Here is a 15,260-nt window from a genome sequence, read left to right as displayed (position 1 = left end):
CCACCGCTACTCCGCTCCCCTGTGATGACCTATACATATAGGTTTGTAGGTTAATATTGAAGGAAGACTACCAGATAAACCCTAACCCTCCACACGAACCTAAAGGCGTCTAATGAAACTGTCCTGCAAACTAAGTCTGGTGGCCTTGTTGCTATTTGCCACGAGTCTATTTTAGGGTATAAGTCCAATAAGCCCCACAGTGGCACCATCTGGTGAACTGCAGGAAAGTTACTCCCTCGAACTACCTGAATATCGCTTTTCTTTCCGTGTCTATCGGTTTTTGTGCTTTCTATGCTTCTCGATTTAAACTTGTGAACAAGCGCTCCAAATTTAAGTAATAGCTATTTTATTGAAAAATAAATAAAACGCGCAAAAAAACCACCTCCCCTGAAATTGTCGACTGGCTAATTAATTAAGTCCGTATGTAGAGAAACATCATTTCCCACAAATCTCGCGCTCTGACGTAAAACCCTTGCGACAGCTGTTTCCATGGAAGCCGATGGAAGCTAAAAGCGCTTGTTAGCGGATTATCTGACGTCTTGATAGTTAGCCCTTTGGTTCTCTGTGGCCAAACAGCTTTCGGGATGTCGGGACAACTAAACAGCGATAATCCAGAGACTCTGTTTTCATTGGAGCTTTTAGTGGAATACATTCGAGTAGAGAAAAATTGTAAAATCCTTAACGAGTTGGCTCTGGGAGTCACACTCCTGAACTTTCCGACGCTGCTAATTTATCAGTCACAGCAGCAACACCAGCAGATCAGCGGGAGCAGTAACAACCCCGGGCACAATGAAAAGGAGAAACCTGGAATGTTCGCCTTTAACAGAGGAAAGTGTTGTTTCTTCAAAATGGACTTAAACTCACTGCACGTACAGCTGTCCAACACCCCGCTGTATGGTATGGTGCTGGATGTTACAGAGGAGAGTCCCAAGTTAGTCGGCTCCTGTATGATATCACTGGCTAAAGCGATGGACAGAATCAGGCAGGATGTGACTGAACGGGGGGTTTCTAGTCCCTCCTATCACATAGAAAGGGGGCTTGTTGTCTCTATATGCAACCTCGCGGGGGAGAAAGTCGGAGCAATGTCCCTGAGTTATAAACTGTTATGTCTAGGAGCGAGTCTGCTGCCACACATCACAGAGAGGGAGAGAGTGCCTGGAGGGCAGCAGGCACAAGAACATGTCAAGGAGACAAACAAGTCTACATCGCAGCCTCCTGACTCTGGAAATGTCTGCTCACCAACCCCACAGTGTAGCGGAAAAGCCCAAAGCAAAGGGGAGGTAAATGCAGAAGTTTTGTTAAGTAAAGATAGAAAGGAGGAGGAAGACGATGACGTGTTTGATGGTACTGAACACAGACCACAAGACGAAGCTGAAAATGATTCTGAGGAGGATTTAACTGTATTCTGTCCCCCACATCTTTACTATTCTGCAGAGGAAAAAGGAGTAAATGAACAAGGTGATTACAAATCATGGACTCTGGATTCAGAAGCTCCTGTTTTTGAAGATTCATGTTCAGAGGAAGAAGTGGATGAAAAGGAAGTGGAAAGTCCAAGTTCTCCAGTGATGCATTCAGAAGTGAGACACGATGCGAAAATAAGAAACCAAGAAACAAGCACAATGCCTCCAAATGTCCTCGGGGAAGCCTTACAGCGGATGCCTTTGCTAAACGCTCTGCTTGTTGAACTGTCGCAGCTAAATAGCAACCAGCCCTTGACTGTTCACCCCAGTCTCGCTTGGATATACAGGCCTGCTTCTGCAGAGCTTTCAGCTAAAAACACACCACAGAAGGCACAAACCAAATCCCTGAAGAAAACCAAACAGGAAACTTTTCCTCATCTGAGACGCTTTCATTCCTCCAGAAATGTTTCCACACATATAGTTAGACCTGATTCTGTAAAACTAAAGGACAAAAAAGAAAATATGTTGCTTGAGAATAAAAGCTCATGTAAATCACCCAGGAAGAAGCTTGTGTGTGGAACAACTAAAACATTTAATCTAAGGCTGAAGCAGATTTCTCCTCTCAGAGTAAACCGTCGTGAATGTGAGGAGTTAAAACAGAATAAAACACAAGTAAACGAAAAGACTGGGTTAGGTCATAAAACCATTAAGTCTGGAAAAAGGAAGTCGGTAATAAAGAGGAGCTCTGATTTTAATGAAAATATTGAGACGCTGATGCAGAGCATCAGCCGGGATTCTGCGCTACAGGAAACAGTCACACTAAAACAGCATGTGAAAGTCGAGGGTAAACAATGCAGAGGCTCTCCGACAACTTCAGAAAAGGCTCTTCTTTCTGAAACACTCTCGAAATGTATTCACATCCCCAGCGTGGATACTGACAGTGTTCCCCAAAGCAAAGACAAGAGCGAGCATCACAGCGAATCAGATCAATCACAGTCTGAATCTGACAGGCGCGGAGATAAAATTGAATCTTCAAGAAGCCGCAGACGCAGCAGCTCAAAGTCTTCATTTTCAGACTCCAGCTGGGCTGGAAATGAGGAAGCAGACTATGTTGATGACTTTAACAGTCTCGAGCCCAGTGATGCCTACTCTCCTGACCCTTTGAACAGCCCCGAGCCCTCCAGAGCAAAGACTCCAAAGTCTCCAGTTCGCTTTTGGAACTCTGATTCGGAATCCGACAGCGTCCAGAGAAGATCAGCCCCCCTTCCTGTGCCCATCAAAGCCCCCAGCTCTCCAAAGCATACTCTGAGGGGTACACACATCATCCAACCTCGTACCCAAACCTCTGCCCTCAGCTGTTCCTCTGATGAGTGTGACAGAGACAGGTCAGCCTCCCTGCAAAGTAGAAAGCAGATGTCAGCGAGTGGCAGAGTGGAAATGACTTCCTGCACTGAGAGTTTGATGTCATCGAGAGGTCAGACGAGCGCGTTAGCCAACCACAGCATCCCCATTCGAGGATTGTCTGCAGACTCTGTGTCCTCCGTTGAACCCCAGGAGGTAGAGGAACTGGAGGATGAACTGGGATCTCTGGATTTCAGGAAAGAGTATCAGCATATCTCTGAGCTAGTGGCCAGCAAACTCCCTGGGTACACTATGTAAAGGGGAAAAAAGCATATAAATATACCCTATGGTAACATCAAGAATTGTAGTATTGTATGTAGCAAAGAAATCAACTTGTATATTTAATTCCTTTTCATAATGTCTGCAAATGCTCTTGAATAAAGACGTTTTTGGAAATTTTGTAGTCATTTTTTATCTTAATCACTCAGTTAATACTGGAGCTACTAGATAATTGCATTAAGCTTTGGGCCATGAGTCTTTAGATAACATATAAGAGGATGAAAAATCTCTATAAGCGTGCCATTTATGCAAATCATTTAGCATAAAAGCGCCAAATCAGCAGATTTAGTCACAAGCTGAAAATCTCCAAGTCCTGTAGCAACTCCTGATTTCAGGGCATTTCCTTTAAATTCCACCTGCTACTTTCCATTTATCCCCTCATATCATTTGACAAGGAAAACAAAGACTGTATGGAAATAATATTTATATGTATACAGATAAATTATCAGGCATGATACAACCTCATACCACTTTCAATTATGTCTTTTAAATTACTATCTGTTTAAATTTCTTTGTTCATACGTATTTAACTATTATTTTTCTTTGTATGTGTCATCCTATCTAGAAGTTGGTTTATTTCAATATTTTCTTTCTACATTTCATTATGTGTTTCTGTTTTCGTGTTCAGAGGGCAGGCTGTCAAAGTGTGTTGTGAAGTCAAATTTTTAAATATTAATCCATTGTTGTCAGATCCACAATTGAAATGGCTGTCCTAACATATCTGAAGATAATCACAAACACACGAATGCATACTTAAACTAATAACTTTGCAATGGATAAAACTGAAAAATTGGAACGTTATCAATAGGGGAATGAATACAAAGGCAAAGAAATGCAACACAAGTTCAAACAAATAGTAATCTATATCACATTTTAGACTTAAATACACGTTTTACTTAAATTGTGTTTTTGATGGATTTCAAGCAATATTATTTATATAAGATTTGGGCAGTCTTGGCATTTCACAAGGCATCTTGCATAAAAGAGTTAACCAGCTGCACCTTAATAATTCGGAAAATGTTAGTTTTACTCAACCGTATACTTCACTAACTTTTACTTGGAAATGTTGGACTTGTTGATCCACTACTCTATAACTCTATATTAAAGTTGTACAAAACCCAAGTTTTATTTTTAAAAGAAAAATAAGTTGTTTATGGCAAACATTTTCTTTTATAAATGTACCCATTTAACTTGTCTTTTATAGATGATTTGGTTTTTAAAAAAATCATTTAAAAAAATCGTTAAATGTGCCGTCCTAAGTTTTACCTCTTACTGCGCATGCGTCAACTCTGTGTCCGGAAGAGCTGCAGGAACACGTTGGACGGTGGAAACCACAATGTTCAAGCACGTATTTCTGACAGGACCTCCAGGTAACAGTCAGCAGTGAGTGCACCCAGCTGCTGAAGCTAAAGTCGCTGTAAATCTAAAGCGGTCAGTCAGCTGTTTTAAGTCCCAGCGAAGAAAAAGTCAGTCTTAACGTTGATTTGAATGAAGGTTAGCTTATTCCAGTTACTCTTATTCGGGTAACAAACCCAATTAACGTTTCAGCCTTTTTTGTTTAGTTTAGTTTGTGTTTATTATTCTTAGTATTATTATAACGATGGAGTGACGCCATATTTTTGATGATTTACATAAATATATTATGCTACCTAATCGTCTGAGAGCTGTAAGGATTAAATACATTGTTTTACCATAGTAATACTTAAGGCAGGATCCCTCCGCTTGAAACGGTGATATTTCAGTTGTTCGACAGTTTGTCTGTTTTGCCTTCAGGTGTGGGGAAAACCACCCTGGTCCAGAAAGCCTGCGAGGCTTTAGTGTCATCAGGAGTGGGAGCTGAAGGCTTTTACACGGAGGAGGTCAGGGAAGGGGGCCGGAGAGTCGGCTTTGATGTGGTCACCCTGACAGGAGCGAGGGGCCACCTGTCCAGAATCAGGTAGCGGTGTTGTCATGCAGTCTCACTCAAACTGCCTGCTCTCTTTTTCTCACTTTGTTTTGACTCACTTCTTTTTTAACTTGCAGAGACAGTAGAGACAGCCAGCCTCACGGCAGGCGGGAGTACACAGTTGGCCAGTATGTGGTCGACTTGCCTTCATTTGAAAATCTGGCTCTCCCCCTCTTCAGAAATGTAAGTAAGCAGCACATGGGCTTTTTTTAAAGCCACCCTCATCAGTAGATCACAGCAAGCGAAAGACTCCCTTCTCCCCTCCACTTTGATTTTTTTTTCTGAAAACTGATGGAATAATTGTAAGCTTGCAAACACGTAAATTCCACAGTGACATTTTTAGTGTTCGTGGTGCCGTCTGGCTGTCACTGACCGTGATTAATCCGGCATGTAAAGTGAACCTGGAGTGACGCCTACACATGCGCTGTAAAGAAAGATGTCTGTGCCTCGGCAGCGCGTGGTTCACTTTCATCTCACTCTCTCTGTAATCACAGCAGATCTGCAGTGTAGCATCACACAAAACGCTTTCGGTGTCAGTCATACGTGAAATATTAAAACGACGAGCGTCTGCCTGTAAAAGATGTTTCCCTTAACTAACCAAACTAAGCATCCAAAATAGTCTTTAGTGCTTAAATGAATAGATATCTCCTCCGATGGATTGTGCTTGATTTTAAGCAACTAGGAAATTTCTCTTTTCTTTTTTCTGGTGTTTTACAGACCAAAGGATTGGCTGACATTATAATTAAAGATCAATTGGTGACAAAGTAATCGTTAGCTTGAGCCCCACTACTCCATGTAATGTCTGCATCGTTCATCTCCAGATTGGTTCGGCGGATGGAAGCAGCAGCAGCAGGAAGGTGTTTGTCATCGATGAGATTGGGAAAATGGAGCTCTTCAGCCAGTCTTTCATCAGGGCAGTGAGACAGACCTTAGATAGCTCTTCCTGCACCATCCTGGGCACCATCCCCATCCCTAAAGGTAAACCCCTGGGGCTGGTCGAAGAGGTGCGGAACAGGAGGGACGTCAAGGTGTTCACTGTGAGTATAAATAATCCTAGTATGCTTCCCCTGCTATTTTAAAACAGATTTTGATAGCTATAGGATTCTGCTTAGACTGCATCCACTTGGCCTTAGGAAGCAGTCTGTTCACTAACATACAGGGGCCATGCCCTGCATTATCCCTCCTCTACGGCAGGATTAACTCTAAATCATGCGTGACTGATTTAACAACAAAGGGAGGGCTCAAATGTCAAAATAATTCATCACGGAAGACTCAGTTATGGATTTTGTCATGCAAACTACTCACTGTACTCCCTCTCAGGCTGGGGGAGTTATTGCATGAGGCAGAATGAACTTAAAGACCTACCATTGGTAATTTTACTTGTATTACAACAGGTCAGATTAGGCATTGGACATTATATTCTATATTTATTTCATATTAATCTTTGTATTTAATGCATGGCTGTATATTCTGCTCACACAGGCTATAAACACTTTCTAAATTCTATGTTTACTTGTTTCTTTTTCCCATTTAGGTGTCTAAGGAGAACAGAAATGCTATTCTACAAGACATCTTAGAGACACTGCAGGAATGTTTAAAGTCGAAAGCCTAATATTGAGCTTCGTATGGAGCCACTGAAAAGGAAAAAACCTTGCAGCTCGCGTGTGGCTCTTTGCTGACTACAAGTTTTCTAAGTGTCAGCGCTGGAACAGTTCAAACAGCCAGAGACAATTAAAAGGATCTACCCGCGCTTTGCAACTGGGGTTGCAACCTGAGCTTAGAGGCATCCCTGGCTGCTGGGGGAGTTGGTGTGTCGCATGCATTTATTTATGTTAACAATTAATTTTTTTCCCCCCTTTCTCATACAGCCTCAGACTGGTGTGCATGCTGAATAATTGATTGAGAGATGGAAGACAGCGGGGAAATAGTTCAGTTTCTGGGTGAATACGTCAAAGCCTCAAAAACAGGTCTTTATTGTTTAACTGATTTATAGAGACATCAGAAGGCATTTTTCTTCTGTTAGTATAAAATATCATTTTATTTTCCCCACAAAGTCAGGTGGTGCTGCCGTTTTTAATAAAGGGGCGAACGAAGCCGTGCCCCTGTTGACTCATTTAGCTCTTTGCTATGCGAGCCTCCGTTTGTCTCATCAACCTGAGGCTGTTCTCATTGAAAGTCGATCAATATTTAACGATGCAGCCCATCCTTTCATGGTTTATTCATCGTCTAATGTGAACAGAAAATAATTTAAAAATAAACAGTTTGTTTTTCTCGGGTATTTATTGTTCATTTTCTTTACTGGCAAGTGTTTTCGTGTTCTCCGGCGCAAATAAATATGTTGCACTTTGCGTGGATTCCACACTCGGTCATGCGATATTCATCAATATCAGTGCGTAGTCAGATTAAAGTGAAGGATAAACAGCATCAGTGGATTTAAGGTTTTTGAGATGTTGGCATGCTTTCACAAAAAAGCTTCAAAGTGGTTTATGAAGGCTTGCAAAGGTAAAATGCATATTTTGATTACAAGTAAACAGATATTAAAAGAATTTGGTGAGCTGTGCCAGTGGCTATGAGTGAGGTGATGTAGCTCAAGTACATTCAAAGTTCCCGAGTTTGCTGATTGTTTGCATCAGCTCGCTGCAAGTGGAATCTCTCCCTCTCTCTGCGTGAGCTCCACAGTCTGGCAGTCGCATAAAGGTTTTTAATAGAAACCCTCTGGCAAAGCTGTTTGTCTCAAAACCAAAGCATCTTTGGGTCGTTTCAAAGTGAAAATACTTTTTTCCCCCCCTTTAAAAAAAATAAATAAATAAAAACAACGCTTGTATAACTGATGTAACCTGTCAGGCTGGCTGCAGAAAGAGCTGCCAGCTGTGATGTGCGTCAGACACGCTGCTGCGCCAGCATCTGTTTTGTGGGCTCCGCTGACGTACGGCTGGATCCGCTGGCACCAGCAGCAGTCGCTGAAACGGCTTCAAAGTCAACATTTCACTGGTTGCATCTTTCAGCAAGCATGGCAACATGATGTTGCTGTAGCTGCTGCAGAGTGGACGGTGCGGTTCAGGGCAGGGCAAGGCAAAGCATAGTGTAGCGCCGAGGGAGGCGGCTCTCCTGACTGGAAGGTGATTGTCAGCACCCTGCAGCAAGACAGCAGATGGATTATGTAACAGTAGCCAAGGCCTTGCCAGTTGTACCAAATCAAGGGTGTGTGTGGATGCATTCGATGCGTTATGATGTAATTAGCAACCATGCTGTCCAAACTGTCATGTTGTGGGCATATCATTGACAGAAGTGATTCCCAGCCGGGGGCACTTGCTGGCAGGGAAAGCACAGAAAGACTGTGGGTTACTTTAACAAAGCTCAGCTGTAACACCTGAACACCATGTGCTGAGAGCACAAGAGCATGAATACAGAGCTAAAAATGGATAAGCAGTGCAAACAATGAAGTGAATGCAAGGCACAGTAGTGATAACTCGGTTAAAGCAGCGAATAAATGGTAAAATAGATAGTTTGGTAAGGTTGGTTTTTTAAAATAATGATGGAATGGTTGAAAGAGCTGAAATGGTCAATGGTCAATGGTAACTTTATTGTCCCTGATGGGAAATTGATTCGCAGTATGTCAAAACAAACAACAAACATACAACCAACACATCACGTACACTCATTAAAAAAATACTATAATATAATATAAGCCTGATAAAACAACCTAGATATTCCATCGAAAAAAGTGCAATGTGCAATGGCAACAACACTTACAATTTAGTGTTGTTAATTAAGATAATAGCACTTGGTACAAATGACAATTTGTGTCGCTTTGTCTTCACTGCAGTCATTTTATAACGACGACCTGGTGGAAGCAGTTGAAAATCGTTAAAGAGAGGATGATCTGAACACAACAGGACAGAAGTTGCCTTCCTCAGCACCTGCCTGTTATAAAAGTCCACAAGCTGGACCTGAGACCTCCCTGAAATCTTGCCCGCCACTTTAACCAGATTGTTAAGTCTGGTCTTATTATCCATGGACATACTACCGTACCAAGCAATGATACAGAAAGTTAAAACAGATTCAATAAAACTTTTATAAAAGAGAGTCATCATTTCAGATGAAACATTAAAACCTCTCAACCTCCTTAAAAAGTACAGTCTTTGTTGGGCCTTTTTCACTGTAGCAGCAAGATGTGACTCAAAGGACAGAGTCTTATCAAGAACAACCCCCAAGTACTTGTAACTATCCGCCATTTCAATGGCTGCACCATTTACCACTGTAAGCGCAGGATGAAGGGATGACTTCCTGAAATCTATAACCATGTCCTTGGTTTTCAAGGTGTTAATCATTAAGAAGGACTGATCACACCATGAAACAAACTCCTCCACAACAGGCCCATGGGAATCCTCTTCACCATGAAGGAGGCTTACAATGACTGTGTCATCTGCGTATTTGATGAAATGCCTATTGGCCTGTGTGCTGCGACAGTCATTAGTGTACAAAATATACAAAAGAGGAGAGAGACAACAACCTTGTGGTGAGCCAGTGGAAGAGTTCAGCTGTTTGGAAAAACAGCCGTTTATTCTCACACACTGTGATCTATCAGTTAAGAAGTCTAAGATCCAACCAACGAGATTAAAATTAAGTTTAAATTGGTTAAGAAGCTTGTCCACTAAAAGATGTGGCTGGATAGTATTAAAAGCAGAAGAAAAATCAATAAATAAAAGCCGAGCATGAGCTTTGGCGCCATCAAGATGGCGATAAAGGAAGTTCAACAGAGTGACCACTGCATCATCAACACCTCTACAAGGCCTGTATGCAAATTGTAGTGGATCTATCAGCTTCTCTACTTGCTGCAGGATCTCCTTCCTGACAAGTTTTTCGAAGGACTTCATCACTAAAGATGTTAGAGTGACAGGCCTAAAATCATTTAATGATGTAGGTTTTGTGGTCTTAGCAACTGGAGAAATAATTGATTTTTTCCATACCTCTGGAACCTTCTGTTGCTGAAGAGATAAAAGAAAGATGTGATAAAAAATACCACATAATTGCTCAGCGCATGTTCTAAGCACCTGGCCACATATATTATCAGGACCTGGACTTTTATTAGTCTTACTCATTTTAAAAAGATTTCCCACCCTTCTTTCATCAAAGAACAAAACTGGGGGGCCTCTGGTGCTCTCTATTAAGGAATCAAGTGTATTCCTTGGAATATAGTTATCATTAAATCTCGAATAAAATCTGTTCAGCTCATTGGCTAACTGAAAATCTGAACTAAAACCAGGGAGACTTATCTTATTACAGTCACTGAGACAGTGACCAGTCATGTGTTTCATGCCAGCCCAAGCCACCCTTAAGTTATTGCTACCCATCTCCGCCTCTACCTTATCCTTGTATTTTATTTTAGCTTTTTTAATTTCTGATCTAATCTCCTTCCTAATTTCTCTGACTTCAGTAAAAGCTTTATTCCTTTCGTAAATCAGCCTCGTAAGAACTTTAGAGGACCATGGTTTGTTATTAGGGAAAGAATTCACAACCTTTGAGGGAATAATCATGTCTCTACAAAAGGATATATATCCGCAGACAACGTCAGTGAGTTCATTAATGTCTCTACATGATTCGGTAAACACCGACCAGTCTGTACAGTCAAAGCAGCCCTGCAGGGCTAAAGAGGCATCATCACTCCAAACCTTTATGCGGTGTTTCCTCACTTTCTCTCTTCTCAGTACAGTCTTATAGACTGGCAGAAGATGCACCGTGTTGTGATCCGAGGATCCGAGGGCGGGGCCAGCCACAGATGTATACGCACCTTTTAGTACTCGACAATAAAGAACGCAAATCACCCAATAACAGGATTAATATGTTCTGTGTGAATGTAACTCCAATGTATGACTATGTATAAGGGTAAAAATGTGTCAAAATACACACACACAAACCAACTATGTTTTGTTCCCAGTCTTATGGTAATGTTATGATATATGGTTATTGTGGTTTTCTGTAAACACCATGATTTTGTTCATATACAACCACTGTGCAACTGGAACAATAGACATATTGCCAGGGGGCTTGAAGGTACTGTATTAATGTGTACTGTGAGGATTGTTCCATCAAAGGCAATATACAGGGTGGGCCATTTATATGGATACACGGTAATAACATGGGAATGGTTGGTGATATTAAAGTCTTGTTTGTGGTACATTAGTATATGTGAGGGGGCAAACTCCTCAAGATGGGTGGTGACCATGGTGGCCATTTAGAAGTCGGCCATCTTGGATACAACTTTTGTTTTTTCAATAGGAAGAGGGCCATGTGACACATCAAACTTATTGGTAATGTCACAAGAAAAACAATGGTGTGCTTGGTTTCAACGTAACTTTATTCTTTCATGAGTTATTTACAAGTTTCTGACCACTTATAAAATGTGTTCAATGTGCTGCCCATTGTGTTGGATTGTCAATGCAACCCTCTTCTTCCACTCTTCACACACTGATAGCAACACCGCAGGAGAAATGCCAGCACAGGCATCCAGTATCCGTAGTTTCAGGTGCTGCACATCTCGTATCTTCACACCATAGACAATTGCCTTCAGATGACCCCAAAGATAAAAGTCTAAGGGGGTCAGATCGGGAGACCTTGGGGGCCATTCAACAGGCCCACGACGACCAATCCACTTTCCAGGAAACTGTTCATCTAGGAATGCTCGGACCTGGCACCCATAATGTGGTGGTGCACCATCTTGCTGGAAAAACTCAGGGAACATGCCAGCTTCAGTGCATAAAGAGGGAAACACATCATCATGTAGCAATTTCAAATATCCAGTGGCCTTGAGGTTTCCAATGATGAAGAATGGACCCACTATCGTTGTACCCCATATACCACACCAAACCATCACTTTTTTGTTCCAACAGTCTTGGAGGGATCCATCCAATGTGGGTTAGTGTCAGACCAATAGCGGTGGTTTTGTTTGTTAACTTCACCTTTCACATAAAAGTTTGCCTCATCACTGAACAAAATCTTCTGCGTGAACTGAGGGTCCTGTTCCAATTTTTGTTTTGCCCATTCTGCAAATTCTGTGCGCCGATCTGGGTCGTCCTCGTTGAGATGCTGCAGTAGCTGAAGTTTGTAAGGGTGCCGTTTGTGAGTAGCTAATATCCGCCGAAGGGATGTTCGACTGATGCCACTCTCCAGTGTCATGCGGCGAGTGCGTTGCTGTGGGCTCTTGCTGAATGAAGCTAGGACAGCCACTGATGTTTCTTCGTTAGTGACAGTTTTCTTGCGTCCACATTTTGGCAAATCCAACACTGAACCAGTTTCACAAAACTTAGCAAGCAGTTTGCTAACTGTAGCATGGGAGATGGGTGGTCTCGTAGGGTGTCTTGCATTGAAATCTGCTGCAATGACCCGGTTACTGCGTTCACCAGATATCAACACAATTTTGATCCGCTCCGTGTTAACCTCTTCGACATGTCAATGGCTGTGAACAAAGAGAAACTTGTAAATAACTCATGAAAGAATAAAGTTATGTTGAAACCAAGCACACCATTGTTTTTCTTGTGACATTACCAATAAGTTTGATGTGTCACATGGCCCTCTGCCTATTGAAAAAACAAAAGTTGTATCCAAGATGGCCGACTTCTAAATGGCCACCATGGTCACCACCCATCTTGAGGAGTTTGCCCCCTCACATATACTAATGTGCCACAAACAGGACTTTAATATCACCAACCATTCCCATGTTATTACGGTGTATCCATATAAATGGCCCACACTGTAGAACAATTTGAATGAATATGAAGTGAACTAATCCATAATCCATATCGCAGAGATGCATTCTCACCATATCTCTGTGACAGATGTCTGTGTGACACCCTCCACCCTTTATCCAGCACATGGAGGGCACAGAAATGCAAAGAGCTTACAAACAATCCAGGACAAAAGGGAGCTTTCTGGTTGGAGGGAAGGGTTGGGGCTGTGTGAGTGAGAGTGGGGGAGCTGGGGGCTTAGATGAGGAAATTTCTCCCCACTTATTGCACTATGTGGCACCAGCCCAGGAGGCACATTGACAGCTGTAGAGGCGGGGAGTGTATGATGTATTGTCCGAGAAGCCCTTGGCCAAAAGGCCAAGCACTACTGATAAGAATCTAACATATTGTTCAAAGACCATGTGGGAGACAAACAACAAGTCCAACTTTCTCCCAAAAAAAGAAAACAAAAAACAGATCTCAAATTCACTATTTATTTCCCAAGATGACTATGATTTATTGTAAGATGTGAGGCTAAAGCTTCTTAACATCTGTGATGTCAGATTTCTCTGTGCCAAAGCCTGCACATGGTAAGTACTTAGCAATACTCCCCTTAAATCAAGGTCATTTGTCAGTGTAGCCTGGGTATGTGAGCTTTAATATTTTTCACTGGGTTTTTTTGCCACTAGGTTTCACCTGCCCCCCCCCCCCCCCCCCCAGAGTATTACAACCAGACTTTGCAATTTCAGATATATTCCCAGAAAGCTATCTGAGCTTTAATTCACCTTGCAGAAAGCCTTCTGGCAGCGTGCTCATTAACAAGCCAAATATTCACATAGCAACGGCCAAACAGGCTCCACAAATATCTGTGCCATGCAGTTCACTCAGTCGGTTGTTTACCCAAATAAACCTGAAAGGCTCTGTGCACAGATAGCAGAAGTGGACTTCTTTAAAATTAGTTTCTACTTCTGCCACGAGTGAGGAGCCTTAGGTGCTATAACTCAGCTGCATGGGGATTATCATTAGACTGATTAGAGATTTGTGTAAAAATCCACACACTAACCACTGAAACTACTTTACTACTACTGCTACTGTTCTATCCATCTCCACAGCCTTGTATTGTGACAGGATGGATAATACCAAAAAGCTATCGTGTCTGTGTATAATGCCTTAAACCCAGCAGTAATCCAAGTCACAATGGGTAATCCAAGTCCACTGTCCCCACACCACATAGTGGTAAAAAAAAAAAAATCCTGAGTCAGTCCACACCTCACTGTGCTAATAAGTATGGCAAAAGTCTGCGGATCCTGACAGGTGGGCAGTTAATGTCAGAAAGGATCCAAAGCCAGTGGAAATTACGCTGTTTGATCCGGGCTCCTAACCATTATTCCACCCTGCTGCCCACCGCAGATAGCTCCTAAACCATTCTTCCCATTACCTCACCTTCATGGGCTCCCCGGGGCTGCTGGAGGCAGACAGTTTTGGATTTCAAAGCCTGTGCCTGAGCTGCCAGCATACCTTTCCTGCAAAAGCTCACTTTACAGAATGAAAGACAAATATAAAAGAAAACATGAAATAATGGCATAAATAAATCCTTCCACGATCTCAGAAATGCACATTTTCCCCTTTACTATTCATACAATGGGTTGCACAGCTGTATATTTATTTCAATGTAACAGTTCTGTGTTGTTCAAGAGAAACCACTAACCTATTTCCTGTGGGAATGTGTCATGTGTGAGGAGTCATACATCCTGTAAGAGGAACATGGTCAGTTTTGCATCAGCTGGCTTCACCTTGGGCTGGATATATCTTGTGGTCAGTATCTAGTGGTTAGATAGAGGAAACGTATCAAACAAAGAGCGGAGGTGCATGCGTGTGAGTTGGTGTCCATTGCTCCGCTACATGATCCTAAACTCAAAGCCTCCAGAAGCATCACTGTGTCTTCAGAGGAGGGTTAAAATAGCCCCTAGGAGCTGTGGAGGAAGGAGCAGGAGCTGTCAGTGGATGATACGTAAGGTCAGAGGGCAAAGAGGACACAATGATCTGGGTTATGGTGAGCCATTGATTGGCTGGTACTGCTCCCCTCAGGGCCGCTGAGCTGATGTGTCCGTCATTCCAAAACTTTACAAAAGAGAAAAAATATATAGAGAGAGTAAAACCCTCAAACGTTTCTACTCAGTGTACATCAAGAAAATAGCTGCCATATGTACATGCAGCAGCTTTATGCCATATCAAGAATGTCACTGTGGATCATTAACTCCTCCACCGCAGAGTGCTCTAATGACATATAGATTATCGCAGCGTTACATAAACTGAACAAATATATGGAGAGCTTTGCAGGATATTGAAAGGGTCGAGTCAAGAGGTATTCATCTCTACAGCGTGTGGATAATGATTCACAGATTGTCGACCTGCTGTGATTAATGCCTCTGTTGGGTGCTTCTGACAAATTTACACCACAAATGCAAAACTGTTCAAACTTTTTTCCATTGCACACGCTACTGTAGCTGC

At 42.2% G+C, this 15,260-nt stretch overlaps 2 protein-coding genes across 2 annotated transcripts; both read left to right on the top strand.

The window, feature by feature from the left end:
- The first annotated feature begins 101 nt into the window (after positions 1–101).
- Positions 102–3,178, top strand: map10 (microtubule associated protein 10). The gene has a single exon (XM_080868588.1). The coding sequence runs from the start codon at positions 585–587 to the stop codon at positions 3,057–3,059; it is 2,475 nt and encodes an 824-aa protein (XP_080724714.1). The 5' UTR covers positions 102–584; the 3' UTR covers positions 3,060–3,178.
- Positions 3,179–4,401: 1,223 nt separating this feature from the next.
- Positions 4,402–7,335, top strand: ntpcr (nucleoside-triphosphatase, cancer-related). The gene is made up of 5 exons (XM_080868896.1): positions 4,402–4,450; positions 4,854–5,016; positions 5,103–5,208; positions 5,847–6,062; positions 6,560–7,335. The coding sequence occupies exons 1-5, from the start codon at positions 4,417–4,419 to the stop codon at positions 6,635–6,637; spliced, it is 597 nt and encodes a 198-aa protein (XP_080725022.1). The 5' UTR covers positions 4,402–4,416; the 3' UTR covers positions 6,638–7,335.
- The last annotated feature ends 7,925 nt before the right edge of the window (positions 7,336–15,260 follow it).

This window comes from Rhamphochromis sp. 'chilingali' (assembly GCF_963969265.1).
Source record: "Rhamphochromis sp. 'chilingali' genome assembly, chromosome: 20".
Lineage (NCBI taxonomy): Eukaryota > Metazoa > Chordata > Actinopteri > Cichliformes > Cichlidae > Rhamphochromis > Rhamphochromis sp. 'chilingali'.
The sequence above is the reverse complement of the archived record's forward strand: the minus strand, read 5'-3'. Positions and strand labels throughout refer to the sequence as shown.

Bases quoted from the DNA above. Each gene is read 5' to 3' on its own strand.
- map10 (XM_080868588.1), top strand. From the start codon at position 585: ATGTCGGGACAACTAAACAGCGATAATCCAGAGACTCTGTTTTCATTG.
- ntpcr (XM_080868896.1), top strand. From the start codon at position 4,417: ATGTTCAAGCACGTATTTCTGACAGGACCTCCAG. The intron at 4,451-4,853 runs GTAACAGTCAGC...TTTTGCCTTCAG, and splicing joins ATTTCTGACAGGACCTCCAG to GTGTGGGGAAAACCACCCTG. The intron at 5,017-5,102 runs GTAGCGGTGTTG...TTTAACTTGCAG, and splicing joins GGCCACCTGTCCAGAATCAG to AGACAGTAGAGACAGCCAGC.